At 49.7% G+C, this 16,604-nt stretch overlaps 1 protein-coding gene across 2 annotated transcripts in view; it reads right to left on the bottom strand.

Annotated features, from left to right (window-relative positions):
- CFAP69 (cilia and flagella associated protein 69) overlaps positions 1–16,085 on the bottom strand; it is a 44,234-nt gene extending 28,149 nt beyond the window's left edge. For both annotated transcript variants that reach the window (XM_078860082.1, XM_078860083.1), the window contains exon 1: positions 15,941–16,085. In XM_078860082.1, the coding sequence (XP_078716208.1) occupies positions 15,941–15,970 (30 nt within the window). In that variant the 5' untranslated portion in view covers positions 15,971–16,085. The remainder of the gene's footprint in view (positions 1–15,940) is intronic.
- Positions 16,086–16,604: the final 519 nt, after the last annotated feature.

Here is a 16,604-nt window from a genome sequence, read left to right as displayed (position 1 = left end):
GTAGCGATGTGGTGTGTGGTAGTGATATAGGAGTGTGTGGTAGTGATGTAGGAGTGTGTGGTAGTGATGTAGGAGTGTGTGGTAGTGATGTAGGAGTGTTTGGTAGTGATGTAGGAGTGTGTGGTAGTAATGTAGGAGTGTGTGGTAGTGATGTAGGAGTGTGTGGTAGTGATGTGGTGTGTGGTAGTGATGTGGTGTGTGGTAGTGATGTGGTGTGTGGTAGTGATGTAGGAGTGTGTGGTAGTGCTGTAGGAGTGTGTGGTAGTGATGTAGGAGTGTGTGGTAGTGATGTAGTGTGGTGGTGCTGTAGGTATGTGTGGTAGTGATGTAGTGTGTGGTGGTGATGTAGGAGTGTGGTAGTGATGTAGGAGTGTGGTAGTTCTGTAGGAGTGTTGGTAGTGCTGTAGGAGTATTGGTAGTGCTGTAGGATTGTGTGGTAGTGCTGTAGGAATGTGTGGTAGTGATGTGGTGTGTGGTAGTGCTGTAGGAGTGTGTGGTAGTGCTGTAGGAGTGTGTGGTAGTGATGTGGTGTGTGGTAGTGATGTGGTGTGTGGTAGTGCTGTAGGTGTGTGTGGTAGTGTTGTAGGTGTGTGTGGTAGTGATGTGGTGTGTGGTAGTGCTGTAGGTGTGTGTGGTAGTGCAGTAGGTGTGTGTGGTAGTGCAGTAGGTGTGTGTGGTAGTGCAGTAGGTGTGTGGTAGTGATGTGGTGTGTGGTAGTAATGTGGTGTGTGGTAGTGATGTCGTGTGTGGTAGTGATGTGGTGTGTGGTAGTGATGTAGGAGTGTGTGGTAGTGATGTGGTGTGTGGTAGTGATGTGGTGTGTGGTAGTGATGTGGTGTGTGGTAGTGATATAGGAGTGTGTGGTAGTGATGTAGGAGTGTGTGGTAGTGATGTAGGAGTGTGTGGTAGTGATGTAGGAGTGTTTGGTAGTGATGTAGGAGTGTGTGGTAGTAATGTAGGAGTGTGTGGTAGTGATGTAGGAGTGTGTGGTAGTGATGTGGTGTGTGGTAGTGATGTGGTGTGTGGTAGTGATGTGGTGTGTGGTAGTGATGTAGGAGTGTGTGGTAGTGCTGTAGGAGTGTGTGGTAGTGATGTAGGAGTGTGTGGTAGTGATGTAGTGTGGTGGTGCTGTAGGTATGTGTGGTAGTGATGTAGTGTGTGGTGGTGATGTAGGAGTGTGGTAGTGATGTAGGAGTGTGGTAGTTCTGTAGGAGTGTTGGTAGTGCTGTAGGAGTATTGGTAGTGCTGTAGGATTGTGTGGTAGTGCTGTAGGAATGTGTGGTAGTGATGTGGTGTGTGGTAGTGCTGTAGGAGTGTGTGGTAGTGCTGTAGGAGTGTGTGGTAGTGATGTGGTGTGTGGTAGTGATGTGGTGTGTGGTAGTGCTGTAGGTGTGTGTGGTAGTGTTGTAGGTGTGTGTGGTAGTGATGTGGTGTGTGGTAGTGCTGTAGGAGTGTGGTAATGCTGTAGGAGTGTGTGGTAGTGATGTGGTGTGTGGTAGTGATGTGGTGTGTGGTAGTGCTGTAGGAGTGTGTTGTAGTGCTGTAGGAGTGTGTGGTAGTGATATAGGAGGGTGTGGTAGTGATATAGGAGTGTGTGGTAGTGCTGTAGGTGTGTGGTAGTGATGTGGTGTGTGGTAGTGATGTGGAGTGTGGTGGTGATGTGGTGGTGATGTGGTGTGTGGTAGTGATGTGGTGTGTGGTAGTGATGTGGTGTGTGGTAGTGATGTAGGAGTGTGTGGTAGTGCTGTACGTGTGTGTGGTAGTGCAGTAGGTGTGTGTGGTAGTGCAGTAGGTGTGTGTGGTAGTGCAGTAGGTGTGTGGTAGTGATGTGGTGTGTAGTAGTAATGTGGTGTGTGGTAGTGATGTGGTGTGTGGTAGTGATGTGGTGTGTGGTAGTGATGTGGTGTGTGGTAGTGATGTAGGAGTGTGTGGAAGTGATGTGGTGTGTGGTAGTGATGTGGTGTGTGGTAGTGATGTAGGAGTGTGTGGTAGTGATGTAGGAGTGTGTGGTAGTGATATAGGAGTGTGTGGTAGTGATGTATGAGTGTGTGGTAGTGATATAGGAGTGTGTGGTAGTGATGTAGGAGTGTGTGGTAGTGATGTAGGAGTGTGTGGTAGTGATGTAGGAGTGTGTGGTAGTGATGTAGGAGTGTGTGGTAGTGATGTAGGAGTGTTTGGTAGTGATGTAGGAGTGTGTGGTAGTAATGTAGGAGTGTGTGGTAGTGATGTAGGAGTGTGTGGTAGTGATGTGGTGTGTGGTAGTGATGTGGTGTGTGGTAGTGATGTAGGAGTGTGTGGTAGTGATGTAGGAGTGTGTGGTAGTGATGTAGGAGTGTGTGGTAGTGATATAGGAGTGTGTGGTAGTGATGTAGGAGTGTTTGGTAGTGATGTAGGAGTGTGTGGTAGTAATGTAGGAGTGTGTGGTAGTGATGTAGGAGTGTGTGGTAGTGTTGTAGGAGTGTGTGGTAGTGATATAGGAGGGTATGGTAGTGATATAGGAGTGTGTGGTAGTGCTGTAGGTGTGTGTAGTAGTGATGTGGTGTGTGGTAGTGATGTAGGAGTGTGGTAGTGATGTAGTGTGTGGTAGTGATGTGGAGTGTGGTGGTGATGTGGTGGTGATGTGGTGTGTGGTAGTGATGTAGGAGTGTGTGGTAGTGCTGTAGGTGTGTGTGGTAGTGCAGTAGGTGTGTGTGGTAGTGCAGTAGGTGTGTGTGGTAGTGCAGTAGGTGTGTGGTAGTGATGTGGTTTGTGGTAGTAATGTGGTGTGTGGTAGTGATGTGGTGTGTGGTAGTGATGTGGTGTGTGGTAGTGATGTAGGAGTGTGTGGTAGTGATGTGGTGTGTGGTAGTGATGTGGTGTGTGGTAGTGATGTGGTGTGTGGTAGTGATGTAGGAGTGTGTGGTAGTGATGTAGGAGTGTGTGGTAGTGATGTAGGAGTGTGTGGTAGTGATGTAGGAGTGTGTGGTAGTGATGTAGGCGTGTGTGGTAGTGATGTAGGAGTGTGTGGTAGTGATGTAGGAGTGTGTGGTAGTGATGTAGGAGTGTTTGGTAGTGATGTAGGAGTGTGTGGTAGTGATATAGGAGTGTGTGGTAGTGATGTATGAGTGTGTGGTAGTGATATAGGAGTGTGTGGTAGTGATGTAGGAGTGTGTGGTAGTGCTGTAGGTGTGTGTGGTAGTGATGTGGTGAGTGGTAGTGCTGTAGGAGTGTGTGGTAATGCTGTAGGAGTGTGTGGTAGTGATGTGGTGTGTGGTAGTGATGTGGTGTGTGGTAGTGATGTGGTGTGTGGTAGTGCTGTAGGAATGTGTTGTAGTGCTGTAGGAGTGTGTGGTAGTGATATAGGAGGGTGTGGTAGTGATATAGGAGTGTGTGGTAGTGCTGTAGGTGTGTGTGGTAGTGATGTGGTGTGTGGTAGTGATGTAGGAGTGTGGTAGTGATGTAGTGTGTGATAGTGATGTGGAGTGTGGTGGTGATGTGGTGGTGATGTGGTGGTGATGTGGTGTGTGGTAGTGATGTGGAGTGTGGTAGTGATGTGGTGTGTGGTAGTGATGTAGGAGTGTGTGGTAGTGCTGTAGGTGTGTGTGGTAGTGCAGTAGGTGTGTGTGGTAGTGCAGTAGGTGTGTGTGGTAGTGCAGTAGGTGTGTGGTAGTGATGTGGTGTGTGGTAGTAATGTGGTGTGTGGTAGTGATGTCGTGTGTGGTAGTGATGTGGTGTGTGGTAGTGATGTAGGAGTGTGTGGTAGTGATGTGGTGTGTGGTAGTGATGTGGTGTGTGGTAGCGATGTGGTGTGTGGTAGTGATATAGGAGTGTGTGGTAGTGATGTAGGAGTGTGTGGTAGTGATGTAGGAGTGTGTGGTAGTGATGTAGGAGTGTTTGGTAGTGATGTAGGAGTGTGTGGTAGTAATGTAGGAGTGTGTGGTAGTGATGTAGGAGTGTGTGGTAGTGATGTGGTGTGTGGTAGTGATGTGGTGTGTGGTAGTGATGTGGTGTGTGGTAGTGATGTAGGAGTGTGTGGTAGTGCTGTAGGAGTGTGTGGTAGTGATGTAGGAGTGTGTGGTAGTGATGTAGTGTGGTGGTGCTGTAGGTATGTGTGGTAGTGATGTAGTGTGTGGTGGTGATGTAGGAGTGTGGTAGTGATGTAGGAGTGTGGTAGTTCTGTAGGAGTGTTGGTAGTGCTGTAGGAGTATTGGTAGTGCTGTAGGATTGTGTGGTAGTGCTGTAGGAATGTGTGGTAGTGATGTGGTGTGTGGTAGTGCTGTAGGAGTGTGTGGTAGTGCTGTAGGAGTGTGTGGTAGTGATGTGGTGTGTGGTAGTGATGTGGTGTGTGGTAGTGCTGTAGGTGTGTGTGGTAGTGTTGTAGGTGTGTGTGGTAGTGATGTGGTGTGTGGTAGTGCTGTAGGAGTGTGGTAATGCTGTTGGAGTGTGTGGTAGTGATGTGGTGTGTGGTAGTGATGTGGTGTGTGGTAGTGCTGTAGGAGTGTGTTGTAGTGCTGTAGGAGTGTGTGGTAGTGATATAGGAGGGTGTGGTAGTGATATAGGAGTGTGTGGTAGTGCTGTAGGTGTGTGGTAGTGATGTGGTGTGTGGTAGTGATGTAGGAGTGTGGTAGTGATGTAGTGTGTGGTAGTGATGTGGAGTGTGGTGGTGATGTGGTGGTGATGTGGTGTGTGGTAGTGATGTGGTGTGTGGTAGTGATGTGGTGTGTGGTAGTGATGTAGGAGTGTGTGGTAGTGCTGTACGTGTGTGTGGTAGTGCAGTAGGTGTGTGTGGTAGTGCAGTAGGTGTGTGTGGTAGTGCAGTAGGTGTGTGGTAGTGATGTGGTGTGTAGTAGTAATGTGGTGTGTGGTAGTGATGTGGTGTGTGGTAGTGATGTGGTGTGTGGTAGTTATGTGGTGTGTGGTAGTGATGTAGGAGTGTGTGGTAGTGATGTGGTGTGTGGTAGTGATGTGGTGTGTGGTAGTGATGTGGTGTGTGGTAATGATGTGGTCTGTGGTATTGATGTAATGTACGAGTGTCTGGTAGTGTTGTAGTGTGTGTGGTAGTGATGTGGTGTGTGGTAGTGATGTGGTGTATGGTAGTGATGTGGTGTGTGGTAGTGATGTGGTGTGTGATAGCGATGTGGTGTGTGGTAGCGATGTGGTGTGTGGTAGCGATGTGGTGTGTGGTAGTGATGTGGTGTATGTGGTAGTCATGTGGTGTGTGGTAGTCATGTGGTGTGTGGTAGTGCTGTAGAAGTGTGTGGTAGTGATGTAGGAGTGTGTGGTAGTGATGTAGGAGTGTGTGGTAGTGATGTAGGAGTGTGTGGTAGTGCTGTAGGTGTGTGTGGTAGTGATGTGGTGTGTGGTAGTGATGTAGGAGTGTTTGGTAGTGATGTAGGAGTGTGTGGTAGTAATGTAGGAGTGTGTGGTAGTGATGTAGGAGTGTGTGGTAGTGTTGTAGGAGTGTGTGGTAGTGATATAGGAGGGTATGGTAGTGATATAGGAGTGTGTGGTAGTGCTGTAGGTGTGTGTGGTAGTGCTGTAGGTGTGTGTGGTAGTGATGTGGTGTGTGGTAGTGATGTAGGAGTGTGGTAGTGATGTAGTGTGTGGTAGTGATGTGGAGTGTGGTGGTGATGTGGTGGTGATGTGGTGGTGATGTGGTGTGTGGTAGTGATGTGGTGTGTGGTAGTGATGTGGTGTGTGGTAGTGATGTAGGAGTGTGTGGTAGTGCTGTAGGTGTGTGTGGTAGTGCAGTAGGTGTGTGTGGTAGTGCAGTAGGTGTGTGTGGTAGTGCAGTAAGTGTGTGGTAGTGATGTGGTGTGTGGTAGTAATGTGGTGTGTGGTAGTGATGTGGTGTGTGGTAGTGATGTGGTGTGTGGTAGTGATGTAGGAGTGTGTGGTAGTGATGTGGTGTGTGGTAGTGATGTGGTGTGTGGTAGTGATGTAGGAGTGTGTGGTAGTGATGTAGGAGTGTGTGGTAGTGATATAGGAGTGTGTGGTAGTGATGTATGAGTGTGTGGTAGTGATGTAGGAGTGTGTGGTAGTGATGTAGGAGTGTGTGGTAGTGATGTAGGAGTGTTTGGTAGTGATGTAGGAGTGTATGGTAGTAATGTAGGAGTGTGTGGTAGTGATGTAGGAGTGTGTGGTAGTGATGTGGTGTGTGGTAGTGATGTGGTGTGTGGTAGTGATGTGGTGTGTGGTAGTGATGTAGGAGTGTGTGGTAGTGATGTAGGAGTGTGTGGTAGTGATATAGGAGTGTGTGGTAGTGATGTATGAGTGTGTGGTAGTGATATAGGAGTGTGTGGTAGTGATGTAGGAGTGTGTGGTAGTGATGTAGGAGGGTGTGGTAGTGATGTAGGAGTGTGTGGTAGTGATGTAGGAGTGTGTGGTAGTGATGTAGGAGTGTTTGGTAGTGATGTAGGAGTGTGTGGTAGTAATGTAGGAGTGTGTGGTAGTGATGTAGGAGTGTGTGGTAGTGTTGTAGGAGTGTGTGGTAGTGCTGTAGGAGTGTGGTAGTGATGTAGGATCGTGTGGTAGTGATGTAGGAGTGTGTGGTAGTGATGTAGGAGTGTGTGGTGGTGATGTAGGAGTGTGTGGTAGTGATGTAGGAGTGTGGTAGTGCTGTAGGAGTGTGTGGTAGTGCTGTAGGAGTGTGTGGTAGTGCTGTAGGAGTGTGTGGTAGTGATGTAGGAGTGTGTGGTAGTGATGTAGTGTGGTGGTGCTGTAGGTATGTGTGGTAGTGATGTAGTGTGTGGTGGTAATGTAGGAGTGTTGGTAGTGCTGTAGGAGTGTTGGTAGTGCTGTAGGATTGTGTGGTAGTGCTGTAGGAATGTGTGGTAGTAATGTGGTGTGTGGTAGTGATGTGGTGTGTGGTAGTGATGTGGTGTGTGGTAGTGCTGTAGGTGTGTGTGGTAGTGCTGTAGGTGTGTGTGGTAGTGATGTGGTGTGTGGTAGTGCTGTAGGAGTGTGTGGTAGTGATATAGGAGGGTGTGGTAGTGATATAGGAGTGTGTGGTAGTGCTGTAGGTGTGTGTGGTAGTAATGTGGTGTGTGGTAGTGATGTAGGAGTGTGGTAGTGATGTAGTGTGTGGTAGTGATGTGGAGTGTGGTGGTGATGTGGTGGTGATGTGGTGTGTGGTAGTGATGTGGTGTGTGGTAGTGATGTGGTGTGTGGTAGTGATGTAGGAGTGTGTGGTAGTGCTGTACGTGTGTGTGGTAGTGCAGTAGGTGTGTGTGGTAGTGCAGTAGGTGTGTGTGGTAGTGCAGTAGGTGTGTGGTAGTGATGTGGTGTGTGGTAGTGATGTGGTGTGTGGTAGTGCTGTAGGTGTGTGTGGTAGTGTTGTAGGTGTGTGTGGTAGTGATGTGGTGTGTGGTAGTGCTGTAGGAGTGTGGTAATGCTGTTGGAGTGTGTGGTAGTGATGTGGTGTGTGGTAGTGATGTGGTGTGTGGTAGTGCTGTAGGAGTGTGTTGTAGTGCTGTAGGAGTGTGTGGTAGTGATATAGGAGGGTGTGGTAGTGATATAGGAGTGTGTGGTAGTGCTGTAGGTGTGTGGTAGTGATGTGGTGTGTGGTAGTGATGTAGGAGTGTGGTAGTGATGTAGTGTGTGGTAGTGATGTGGAGTGTGGTGGTGATGTGGTGGTGATGTGGTGTGTGGTAGTGATGTGGTGTGTGGTAGTGATGTGGTGTGTGGTAGTGATGTAGGAGTGTGTGGTAGTGCTGTACGTGTGTGTGGTAGTGCAGTAGGTGTGTGTGGTAGTGCAGTAGGTGTGTGTGGTAGTGCAGTAGGTGTGTGGTAGTGATGTGGTGTGTAGTAGTAATGTGGTGTGTGGTAGTGATGTGGTGTGTGGTAGTGATGTGGTGTGTGGTAGTTATGTGGTGTGTGGTAGTGATGTAGGAGTGTGTGGTAGTGATGTGGTGTGTGGTAGTGATGTGGTGTGTGGTAGTGATGTGGTGTGTGGTAATGATGTGGTCTGTGGTATTGATGTAATGTACGAGTGTCTGGTAGTGTTGTAGTGTGTGTGGTAGTGATGTGGTGTGTGGTAGTGATGTGGTGTATGGTAGTGATGTGGTGTGTGGTAGTGATGTGGTGTGTGATAGCGATGTGGTGTGTGGTAGCGATGTGGTGTGTGGTAGCGATGTGGTGTGTGGTAGTGATGTGGTGTATGTGGTAGTCATGTGGTGTGTGGTAGTCATGTGGTGTGTGGTAGTGCTGTAGAAGTGTGTGGTAGTGATGTAGGAGTGTGTGGTAGTGATGTAGGAGTGTGTGGTAGTGATGTAGGAGTGTGTGGTAGTGCTGTAGGTGTGTGTGGTAGTGATGTGGTGTGTGGTAGTGATGTAGGAGTGTTTGGTAGTGATGTAGGAGTGTGTGGTAGTAATGTAGGAGTGTGTGGTAGTGATGTAGGAGTGTGTGGTAGTGTTGTAGGAGTGTGTGGTAGTGATATAGGAGGGTATGGTAGTGATATAGGAGTGTGTGGTAGTGCTGTAGGTGTGTGTGGTAGTGCTGTAGGTGTGTGTGGTAGTGATGTGGTGTGTGGTAGTGATGTAGGAGTGTGGTAGTGATGTAGTGTGTGGTAGTGATGTGGAGTGTGGTGGTGATGTGGTGGTGATGTGGTGGTGATGTGGTGTGTGGTAGTGATGTGGTGTGTGGTAGTGATGTGGTGTGTGGTAGTGATGTAGGAGTGTGTGGTAGTGCTGTAGGTGTGTGTGGTAGTGCAGTAGGTGTGTGTGGTAGTGCAGTAGGTGTGTGTGGTAGTGCAGTAAGTGTGTGGTAGTGATGTGGTGTGTGGTAGTAATGTGGTGTGTGGTAGTGATGTGGTGTGTGGTAGTGATGTGGTGTGTGGTAGTGATGTAGGAGTGTGTGGTAGTGATGTGGTGTGTGGTAGTGATGTGGTGTGTGGTAGTGATGTAGGAGTGTGTGGTAGTGATGTAGGAGTGTGTGGTAGTGATATAGGAGTGTGTGGTAGTGATGTATGAGTGTGTGGTAGTGATGTAGGAGTGTGTGGTAGTGATGTAGGAGTGTGTGGTAGTGATGTAGGAGTGTTTGGTAGTGATGTAGGAGTGTATGGTAGTAATGTAGGAGTGTGTGGTAGTGATGTAGGAGTGTGTGGTAGTGATGTGGTGTGTGGTAGTGATGTGGTGTGTGGTAGTGATGTGGTGTGTGGTAGTGATGTAGGAGTGTGTGGTAGTGATGTAGGAGTGTGTGGTAGTGATATAGGAGTGTGTGGTAGTGATGTATGAGTGTGTGGTAGTGATATAGGAGTGTGTGGTAGTGATGTAGGAGTGTGTGGTAGTGATGTAGGAGGGTGTGGTAGTGATGTAGGAGTGTGTGGTAGTGATGTAGGAGTGTGTGGTAGTGATGTAGGAGTGTTTGGTAGTGATGTAGGAGTGTGTGGTAGTAATGTAGGAGTGTGTGGTAGTGATGTAGGAGTGTGTGGTAGTGTTGTAGGAGTGTGTGGTAGTGCTGTAGGAGTGTGGTAGTGATGTAGGATCGTGTGGTAGTGATGTAGGAGTGTGTGGTAGTGATGTAGGAGTGTGTGGTGGTGATGTAGGAGTGTGTGGTAGTGATGTAGGAGTGTGGTAGTGCTGTAGGAGTGTGTGGTAGTGCTGTAGGAGTGTGTGGTAGTGCTGTAAGAGTGTGTGGTAGTGATGTAGGAGTGTGTGGTAGTGATGTAGTGTGGTGGTGCTGTAGGTATGTGTGGTAGTGATGTAGTGTGTGGTGGTAATGTAGGAGTGTTGGTAGTGCTGTAGGAGTGTTGGTAGTGCTGTAGGATTGTGTGGTAGTGCTGTAGGAATGTGTGGTAGTAATGTGGTGTGTGGTAGTGATGTGGTGTGTGGTAGTGATGTGGTGTGTGGTAGTGCTGTAGGTGTGTGTGGTAGTGCTGTAGGTGTGTGTGGTAGTGATGTGGTGTGTGGTAGTGCTGTAGGAGTGTGTGGTAGTGATATAGGAGGGTGTGGTAGTGATATAGGAGTGTGTGGTAGTGCTGTAGGTGTGTGTGGTAGTAATGTGGTGTGTGGTAGTGATGTAGGAGTGTGGTAGTGATGTAGTGTGTGGTAGTGATGTGGAGTGTGGTGGTGATGTGGTGGTGATGTGGTGGTGATGTGGTGTGTGGTAGTGATGTGGTGTGTGGTAGTGATGCGGTGTGTGGTAGTGATGTAGGAGTGTGTGGTAGTGCTGTAGGTGTGTGTGGTAGTGCAGTAGGTGTGTGTGGGAGTGCAGTAGGTGTGTGTGGTAGTGCAGTAGGTGTGTGTGGTAGTGCAGTAGATGTGTGGTAGTGATGTGGTGTGTGGTAGTAATGTGGTGTGTGGTAGTGATGTGGTGTGTGGTAGTGATGTGGTGTGTGGTAGTGATGTAGGAGTGTGTGGTAGTGATGTGGTGTGTGGTAGTGATGTGGTGTGTGGTAGTGATGTGGTGTGTGGTAATGATGTGGTGTGTGGTAGTGATGTGATGTAGGAGTGTGTGGTAGTGTTGTAGTGTGTGTGGTAGTGTTGTAGTGTGTGTGGTAGTGATGTGGTGTGTGGTAGTGATGTGGTGTATGGTAGTGATGTGGTGTGTGATAGTGATGTGGTGTGTGATAGCGATGTGGTGTGTGGTAGCGATGTGGTGTGTGGTAGCGATGTGGTGTGTGGTAGTGATGTGGTGTATGTGGTAGTCATGTGGTGTGTGGTAGTCATGTGGTGTGTGGTAGTGCTGTAGAAGTGTGTGGTAGTGATGTAGGAGTGTGTGGTAGTGATGTAGGAGTGTGTGGTAGTGATGTAGGAGTGTGTGGTAGTGATATAGGAGGGTGTGGTAGTGATATAGGAGTGTGTGGTAGTGCTGTAGGTGTGTGTGGTAGTGATGTGGTGTGTGGTAGTGATGTAGGAGTGTGGTAGTGATGTAGTGTGTGGTAGTGATGTGGAGTGTGGTGGTGATGTGGTGGTGATGTGGTGGTGATGTGGTGTGTGGTAGTGATGTGGGGTGTGGTAGTGATATGGTGTGTGGTAGTGATGTAGGAGTGTGTGGTAGTGCTGTAGGTGTGTGTGGTAGTGCAGTAGGTGTGTGTGGTAGTGCAGTAGGTGTGTGTGGTAGTGCAGTAGGTGTGTGGTAGTGATGTGGTGTGTGGTAGTGATGTGGTGTGTGGTAGTGATGTAGGAGTGTGTGGTAGTGATATAGGAGTGTGTGGTAGTGATATAGGAGTGTGTGGTAGTGATGTATGAGTGTGTGGTAGTGATATAGGAGTGTGTGGTAGTGATGTAGGAGTGTGTGGTAGTGATGTAGGAGTGTGTGGTAGTGATGTAGGAGTGTGTGGTAGTGATGTAGGAGTGTGTGGTAGTGATGTAGGAGTGTTTGGTAGTGATGTAGGAGTGTGTGGTAGTAATGTAGGAGTGTGTGGTAGTGATGTAGGAGTGTGTGGTAGTGTTGTAGGAGTGTGTGGTAGTGCTGTAGGAGTGTGGTAGTGATGTAGGATCGTGTGGTAGTGATGTAGGAGTGTGTGGTGGTGCTGTAGGAGAGTGTGGTAGTGATGTAGGAGTGTGTGGTAGTGATGTAGGAGTGTGTGGTGGTGATGTAGGAGTGTGTGGTAGTGATGTAGGAGTGTGGTAGTGCTGTAGGAGTGTGTGGTAGTGCTGTAGGAGTGTGTGGTAGTGCTGTAGGAGTGTGTGGTAGTGATGTAGGAGTGTGTGGTAGTGATGTAGTGTGGTGGTGCTGTAGGTATGTGTGGTAGTGATGTAGTGTGTGGTGGTAATGTAGGAGTGTTGGTAGTGCTGTAGGAGTGTTGGTAGTGCTGTAGGATTGTGTGGTAGTGCTGTAGGAATGTGTGGTAGTAATGTGGTGTGTGGTAGTGATGTGGTGTGTGGTAGTGATGTGGTGTGTGGTAGTGCTGTAGGTGTGTGTGGTAGTGCTGTAGGTGTGTGTGGTAGTGATGTGGTGTGTGGTAGTGCTGTAGGAGTGTGTGGTAGTGATATAGGAGGGTGTGGTAGTGATATAGGAGTGTGTGGTAGTGCTGTAGGTGTGTGTGGTAGTAATGTGGTGTGTGGTAGTGATGTAGGAGTGTGGTAGTGATGTAGTGTGTGGTAGTGATGTGGAGTGTGGTGGTGATGTGGTGGTGATGTGGTGGTGATGTGGTGTGTGGTAGTGATGTGGTGTGTGGTAGTGATGCGGTGTGTGGTAGTGATGTAGGAGTGTGTGGTAGTGCTGTAGGTGTGTGTGGTAGTGCAGTAGGTGTGTGTGGGAGTGCAGTAGGTGTGTGTGGTAGTGCAGTAGGTGTGTGTGGTAGTGCAGTAGATGTGTGGTAGTGATGTGGTGTGTGGTAGTAATGTGGTGTGTGGTAGTGATGTGGTGTGTGGTAGTGATGTGGTGTGTGGTAGTGATGTAGGAGTGTGTGGTAGTGATGTGGTGTGTGGTAGTGATGTGGTGTGTGGTAGTGATGTGGTGTGTGGTAATGATGTGGTGTGTGGTAGTGATGTGATGTAGGAGTGTGTGGTAGTGTTGTAGTGTGTGTGGTAGTGTTGTAGTGTGTGTGGTAGTGATGTGGTGTGTGGTAGTGATGTGGTGTATGGTAGTGATGTGGTGTGTGATAGTGATGTGGTGTGTGATAGCGATGTGGTGTGTGGTAGCGATGTGGTGTGTGGTAGCGATGTGGTGTGTGGTAGTGATGTGGTGTATGTGGTAGTCATGTGGTGTGTGGTAGTCATGTGGTGTGTGGTAGTGCTGTAGAAGTGTGTGGTAGTGATGTAGGAGTGTGTGGTAGTGATGTAGGAGTGTGTGGTAGTGATGTAGGAGTGTGTGGTAGTGATATAGGAGGGTGTGGTAGTGATATAGGAGTGTGTGGTAGTGCTGTAGGTGTGTGTGGTAGTGATGTGGTGTGTGGTAGTGATGTAGGAGTGTGGTAGTGATGTAGTGTGTGGTAGTGATGTGGAGTGTGGTGGTGATGTGGTGGTGATGTGGTGGTGATGTGGTGTGTGGTAGTGATGTGGGGTGTGGTAGTGATGTGGTGTGTGGTAGTGATGTAGGAGTGTGTGGTAGTGCTGTAGGTGTGTGTGGTAGTGCAGTAGGTGTGTGTGGTAGTGCAGTAGGTGTGTGTGGTAGTGCAGTAGGTGTGTGGTAGTGATGTGGTGTGTGGTAGTGATGTGGTGTGTGGTAGTGATGTAGGAGTGTGTGGTAGTGATGTAGGAGTGTGTGGTAGTGATATAGGAGTGTGTGGTAGTGATGTATGAGTGTGTGGTAGTGATATAGGAGTGTGTGGTAGTGATGTAGGAGTGTGTGGTAGTGATGTAGGAGTGTGTGGTAGTGATGTAGGAGTGTGTGGTAGTGATGTAGGAGTGTGTGGTAGTGATGTAGGAGTGTTTGGTAGTGATGTAGGAGTGTGTGGTAGTAATGTAGGAGTGTGTGGTAGTGATGTAGGAGTGTGTGGTAGTGTTGTAGGAGTGTGTGGTAGTGCTGTAGGAGTGTGGTAGTGATGTAGGATCGTGTGGTAGTGATGTAGGAGTGTGTGGTGGTGCTGTAGGAGAGTGTGGTAGTGATGTAGGAGTGTGTGGTAGTGATGTAGGAGTGTGTGGTGGTGATGTAGGAGTGTGTGGTAGTGATGTAGGAGTGTGGTAGTGCTGTAGGAGTGTGTGGTAGTGCTGTAGGAGTGTGTGGTAGTGTTGTAGGAGTGTGTGGTAGTGATGTAGGAGTGTGTGGTAGTGATGTAGTGTGGTGGTGCTGTAGGTATGTGTGGTAGTGATATAGTGTGTGGTGGTGATGTAGGAGTGTTGGTAGCAGAGGTGTGGACTCGAGTCATGTGACTTGGACTCGAGTCAGACTCGAGTCATGAATTTGATGACTTGCGACTCGACTTGGACTTGCATAACAATGACTTTGTCCCACCTATGAGATGTGGACTCGAGTCATGTGACTTGGACTCGAGTCAGACTCGAGTCATGAATTTGATGACTTGCGACTCGACTTGGACTTGCATAACAATGACTTTGTCCCACCTCTGGTTGGTAGTGCTGTAGGAGTGTTGGTAGTGCTGTAGGATTGTGTGGTAGTGCTGTAGGAGTGTGTGGTAGTGCTGTAGGAGTGTGTGGTAGTGATGTGGTGTGTGGTAGTGATGTGGTGTGTGGTAGTGCTGTAGGTGTGTGTGGTAGTGCTGTAGGTGTGTGTGGTAGTGATGTGGTGTGTGGTAGTGCTGTAGGAGTGTGTGGTAGTGATATAGGAGGGTGTGGTAGTGATATAGGAGTGTGTGGTAGTGCTGTAGGTGTGTGTGGTAGTGATGTGGTGTGTGGTAGTGATGTAGGAGTGTGGTAGTGATGTAGTGTGTGGTAGTGATGTGGAGTGTGGTGGTGATGTGGTGGTGATGTGGTAGTGATGTGGTGTGTGGTAGTGATGTGGTGTGTGGTAGTGATGTAGAAGTGTGTGGTAGTGCTGTAGGTGTGTGTGGTAGTGCAGTAGGTGTGTGTGGTAGTGCAGTAGGTGTGTGTGGTAGTGCAGTAGGTGTGTGTGGTAGTGCAGTAGATGTGTGGTAGTGATGTGGTGTGTGGTAGTAATGTGGTGTGTGGTAGTGATGTGGTGTGTGGTAGTGATGTGGTGTGTGGTAGTGATGTAGGAGTGTGTGGTAGTGATGTGGTGTGTGGTAGTGATGTGGTGTGTGGTAGTTATGTGGTGTGTGGTAGTGATGTAGGAGTGTGTGGTAGTGATGTGGTGTGTGGTAGTGATGTGGTGTGTGGTAGTGATGTGGTGTGTGGTAGTGATGTGATGTAGGAGTGTGTGGTAGTGTTGTAGTGTGTGTGGTAGTGCTGTAGTGTGTGTGGTAGTGATGTGGTGTGTGGTAGTGATGTGGTGTGTGGTAGTGATGTGATGTGTGATAGCGATGTGGTGTGTGGTAGCGATGTGGTGTGTGGTAGCGATGTGGTGTGTGGTAGTCATGTGGTGTGTGGTAGTGCTGTAGAAGTGTGTGGTAGTGATGTAGGAGTGTGTGGTAGTGCTGTAGGAGTGTGTGGTAGTGCTGTAGGAGTGTGTGGTAGTGATGTAAGAGTGTGTGGTAGTGATGTAGGAGTGTGTGGTAGTGCTGTAGGTGTGTGTGGTAGTGATGTAGGAGTGTGTGGTAGTGCTGTAGGAGTTTGTGGTAGTGCTGTAGGAGTGTGTGGTAGTGCTGTAGCAGTGTGTGGTAGTGATGTAGGAGTGGGTTGTAGTGATGTAGGAGTGTGTGGTAGTGCTGTAGGTGTGTGTGCTAGTGACGTGGTGTGTGGTAGTGATGTAGGAGTGTGGTAGTGATGTAGGAGTGTGGTAGTGATGTAGTGTGTGGTAGTCATGTGGAGTGTGGTGGTGATGTGGAGTGTGGTGGTGATGTGGAGTGTGGTGGTGATGTGGAATGTAGTGGTGATGTGGTGTGTGGTAGTGATGTAGTGTGTGGTAGTGATGTAGTGTGTGGTAGTGATGTAGGAGTGTGTGGTAGTGCTGTAGGTGTGTCTGGTAGTGCAGTAGGTGTGTGGTAGTGATGTGGTGTGTGGTAGTGATGTAGTGTGTGGTAGTGATGTAGTGTGTGGTAGTGATGCAGGAGTGTGTGGTAGTGGTGTAGGTGTGTGTGGTAGTGATGTGGTAGTGATGTGGTGTGTGGTAGTGATGTAGGTGTGTGTGGTAGTGATGTGGTGTGTGGTAGTGATGTGGTGTGTGGTAGTGATGTAGGAGTGTGTGGTAGTGCTGTGGTAGTGATGTAGGTGTGTGTGGTAGTGCTGTATGAGTGTGTGGTAGTGATGTGGTGTGTGGTAGTGATGTGGTGTGTGGTAGTGATGTGGTGTGTGGTAGTGATGTGGTGTGTGGTAGTGCTGTAGGAGTGGGTGGTAGTGCTGTAGGAGTGTGTGGTGGTGATGTAGGAGTGTGTGGTAGTGCTGTAGGAGTTTGTGGTAGTGCTGTAGGAGTGTGTGGTAGTGCTGTAGCAGTGTGTGGTAGTGCTGTAGTGATGTAGTGTGTGGTAGTGATGTGCGTGTCCGTGGTGTCAGCTCCTCACCCGCCGCGGGTCGCTCCTGCTCCTCGACATCCTCCTCACTGCCGTCTCTCTCCGCTCTTCTCCGCTGTCCCGCTCCCTCTCAGCTCCCCTCTCTCAGCTCCCCCCTCTCTCAGCTCCCCTCTCTCTCTCTGATCCCCCCTCTCTGTCTCCCCCCTCTCAGCTCCCCTCTCTCTGCCTCCCCTCTACTCCTCGCGCCTCTCCTCCTCCTCCTGCCGACCTCCCACGGCTGCACTCGCCATGGCCCCCGCTGCCCGCTCGGCTTCCGCGCGTTGCCAGGGGAACCGCGCGGGGCCCGCCGGGAGCCCCGCGCGGTGGTGAGAGGGGGGGTGGTGGTGAGAGGGGGGGTGGTGTTGAGAGGGGGGGGGGGGTGGTGGTGAGAGGGTGGGGGGTGGTGAGAGGGGGGGTGGTGGTGAGAGGGGGGTGGTGGTGAGAGGGTGGTGGTGGTGAGAGGGGGGTGGTGGTGAGAGGGGGGGTGGTGGTGAGAGGGGGGGTGGGAGGGGGGGTGGTGGGGTTGGAAGGGGGGGGGGTGGTGAGAGGGGGGGGGGTGGTGAGAGGGGGGGGGGTGGTGGTGAGAGGGGGGGGGTGGTGGTGAGAGGGGGGGGGGGGTGGTGGTGAGAGGGGGGTGGTGGTGAGAGGGGGGTGGAGGGGGGGGTGGTGGGGTTGG

The sequence above is a fragment of the Lampetra fluviatilis genome, chromosome 10 (genome assembly GCF_964198595.1).
Source record: "Lampetra fluviatilis chromosome 10, kcLamFluv1.1, whole genome shotgun sequence".
Lineage (NCBI taxonomy): Eukaryota > Metazoa > Chordata > Hyperoartia > Petromyzontiformes > Petromyzontidae > Lampetra > Lampetra fluviatilis.
This window is presented reverse-complemented; position numbering and strand designations above follow the sequence as displayed.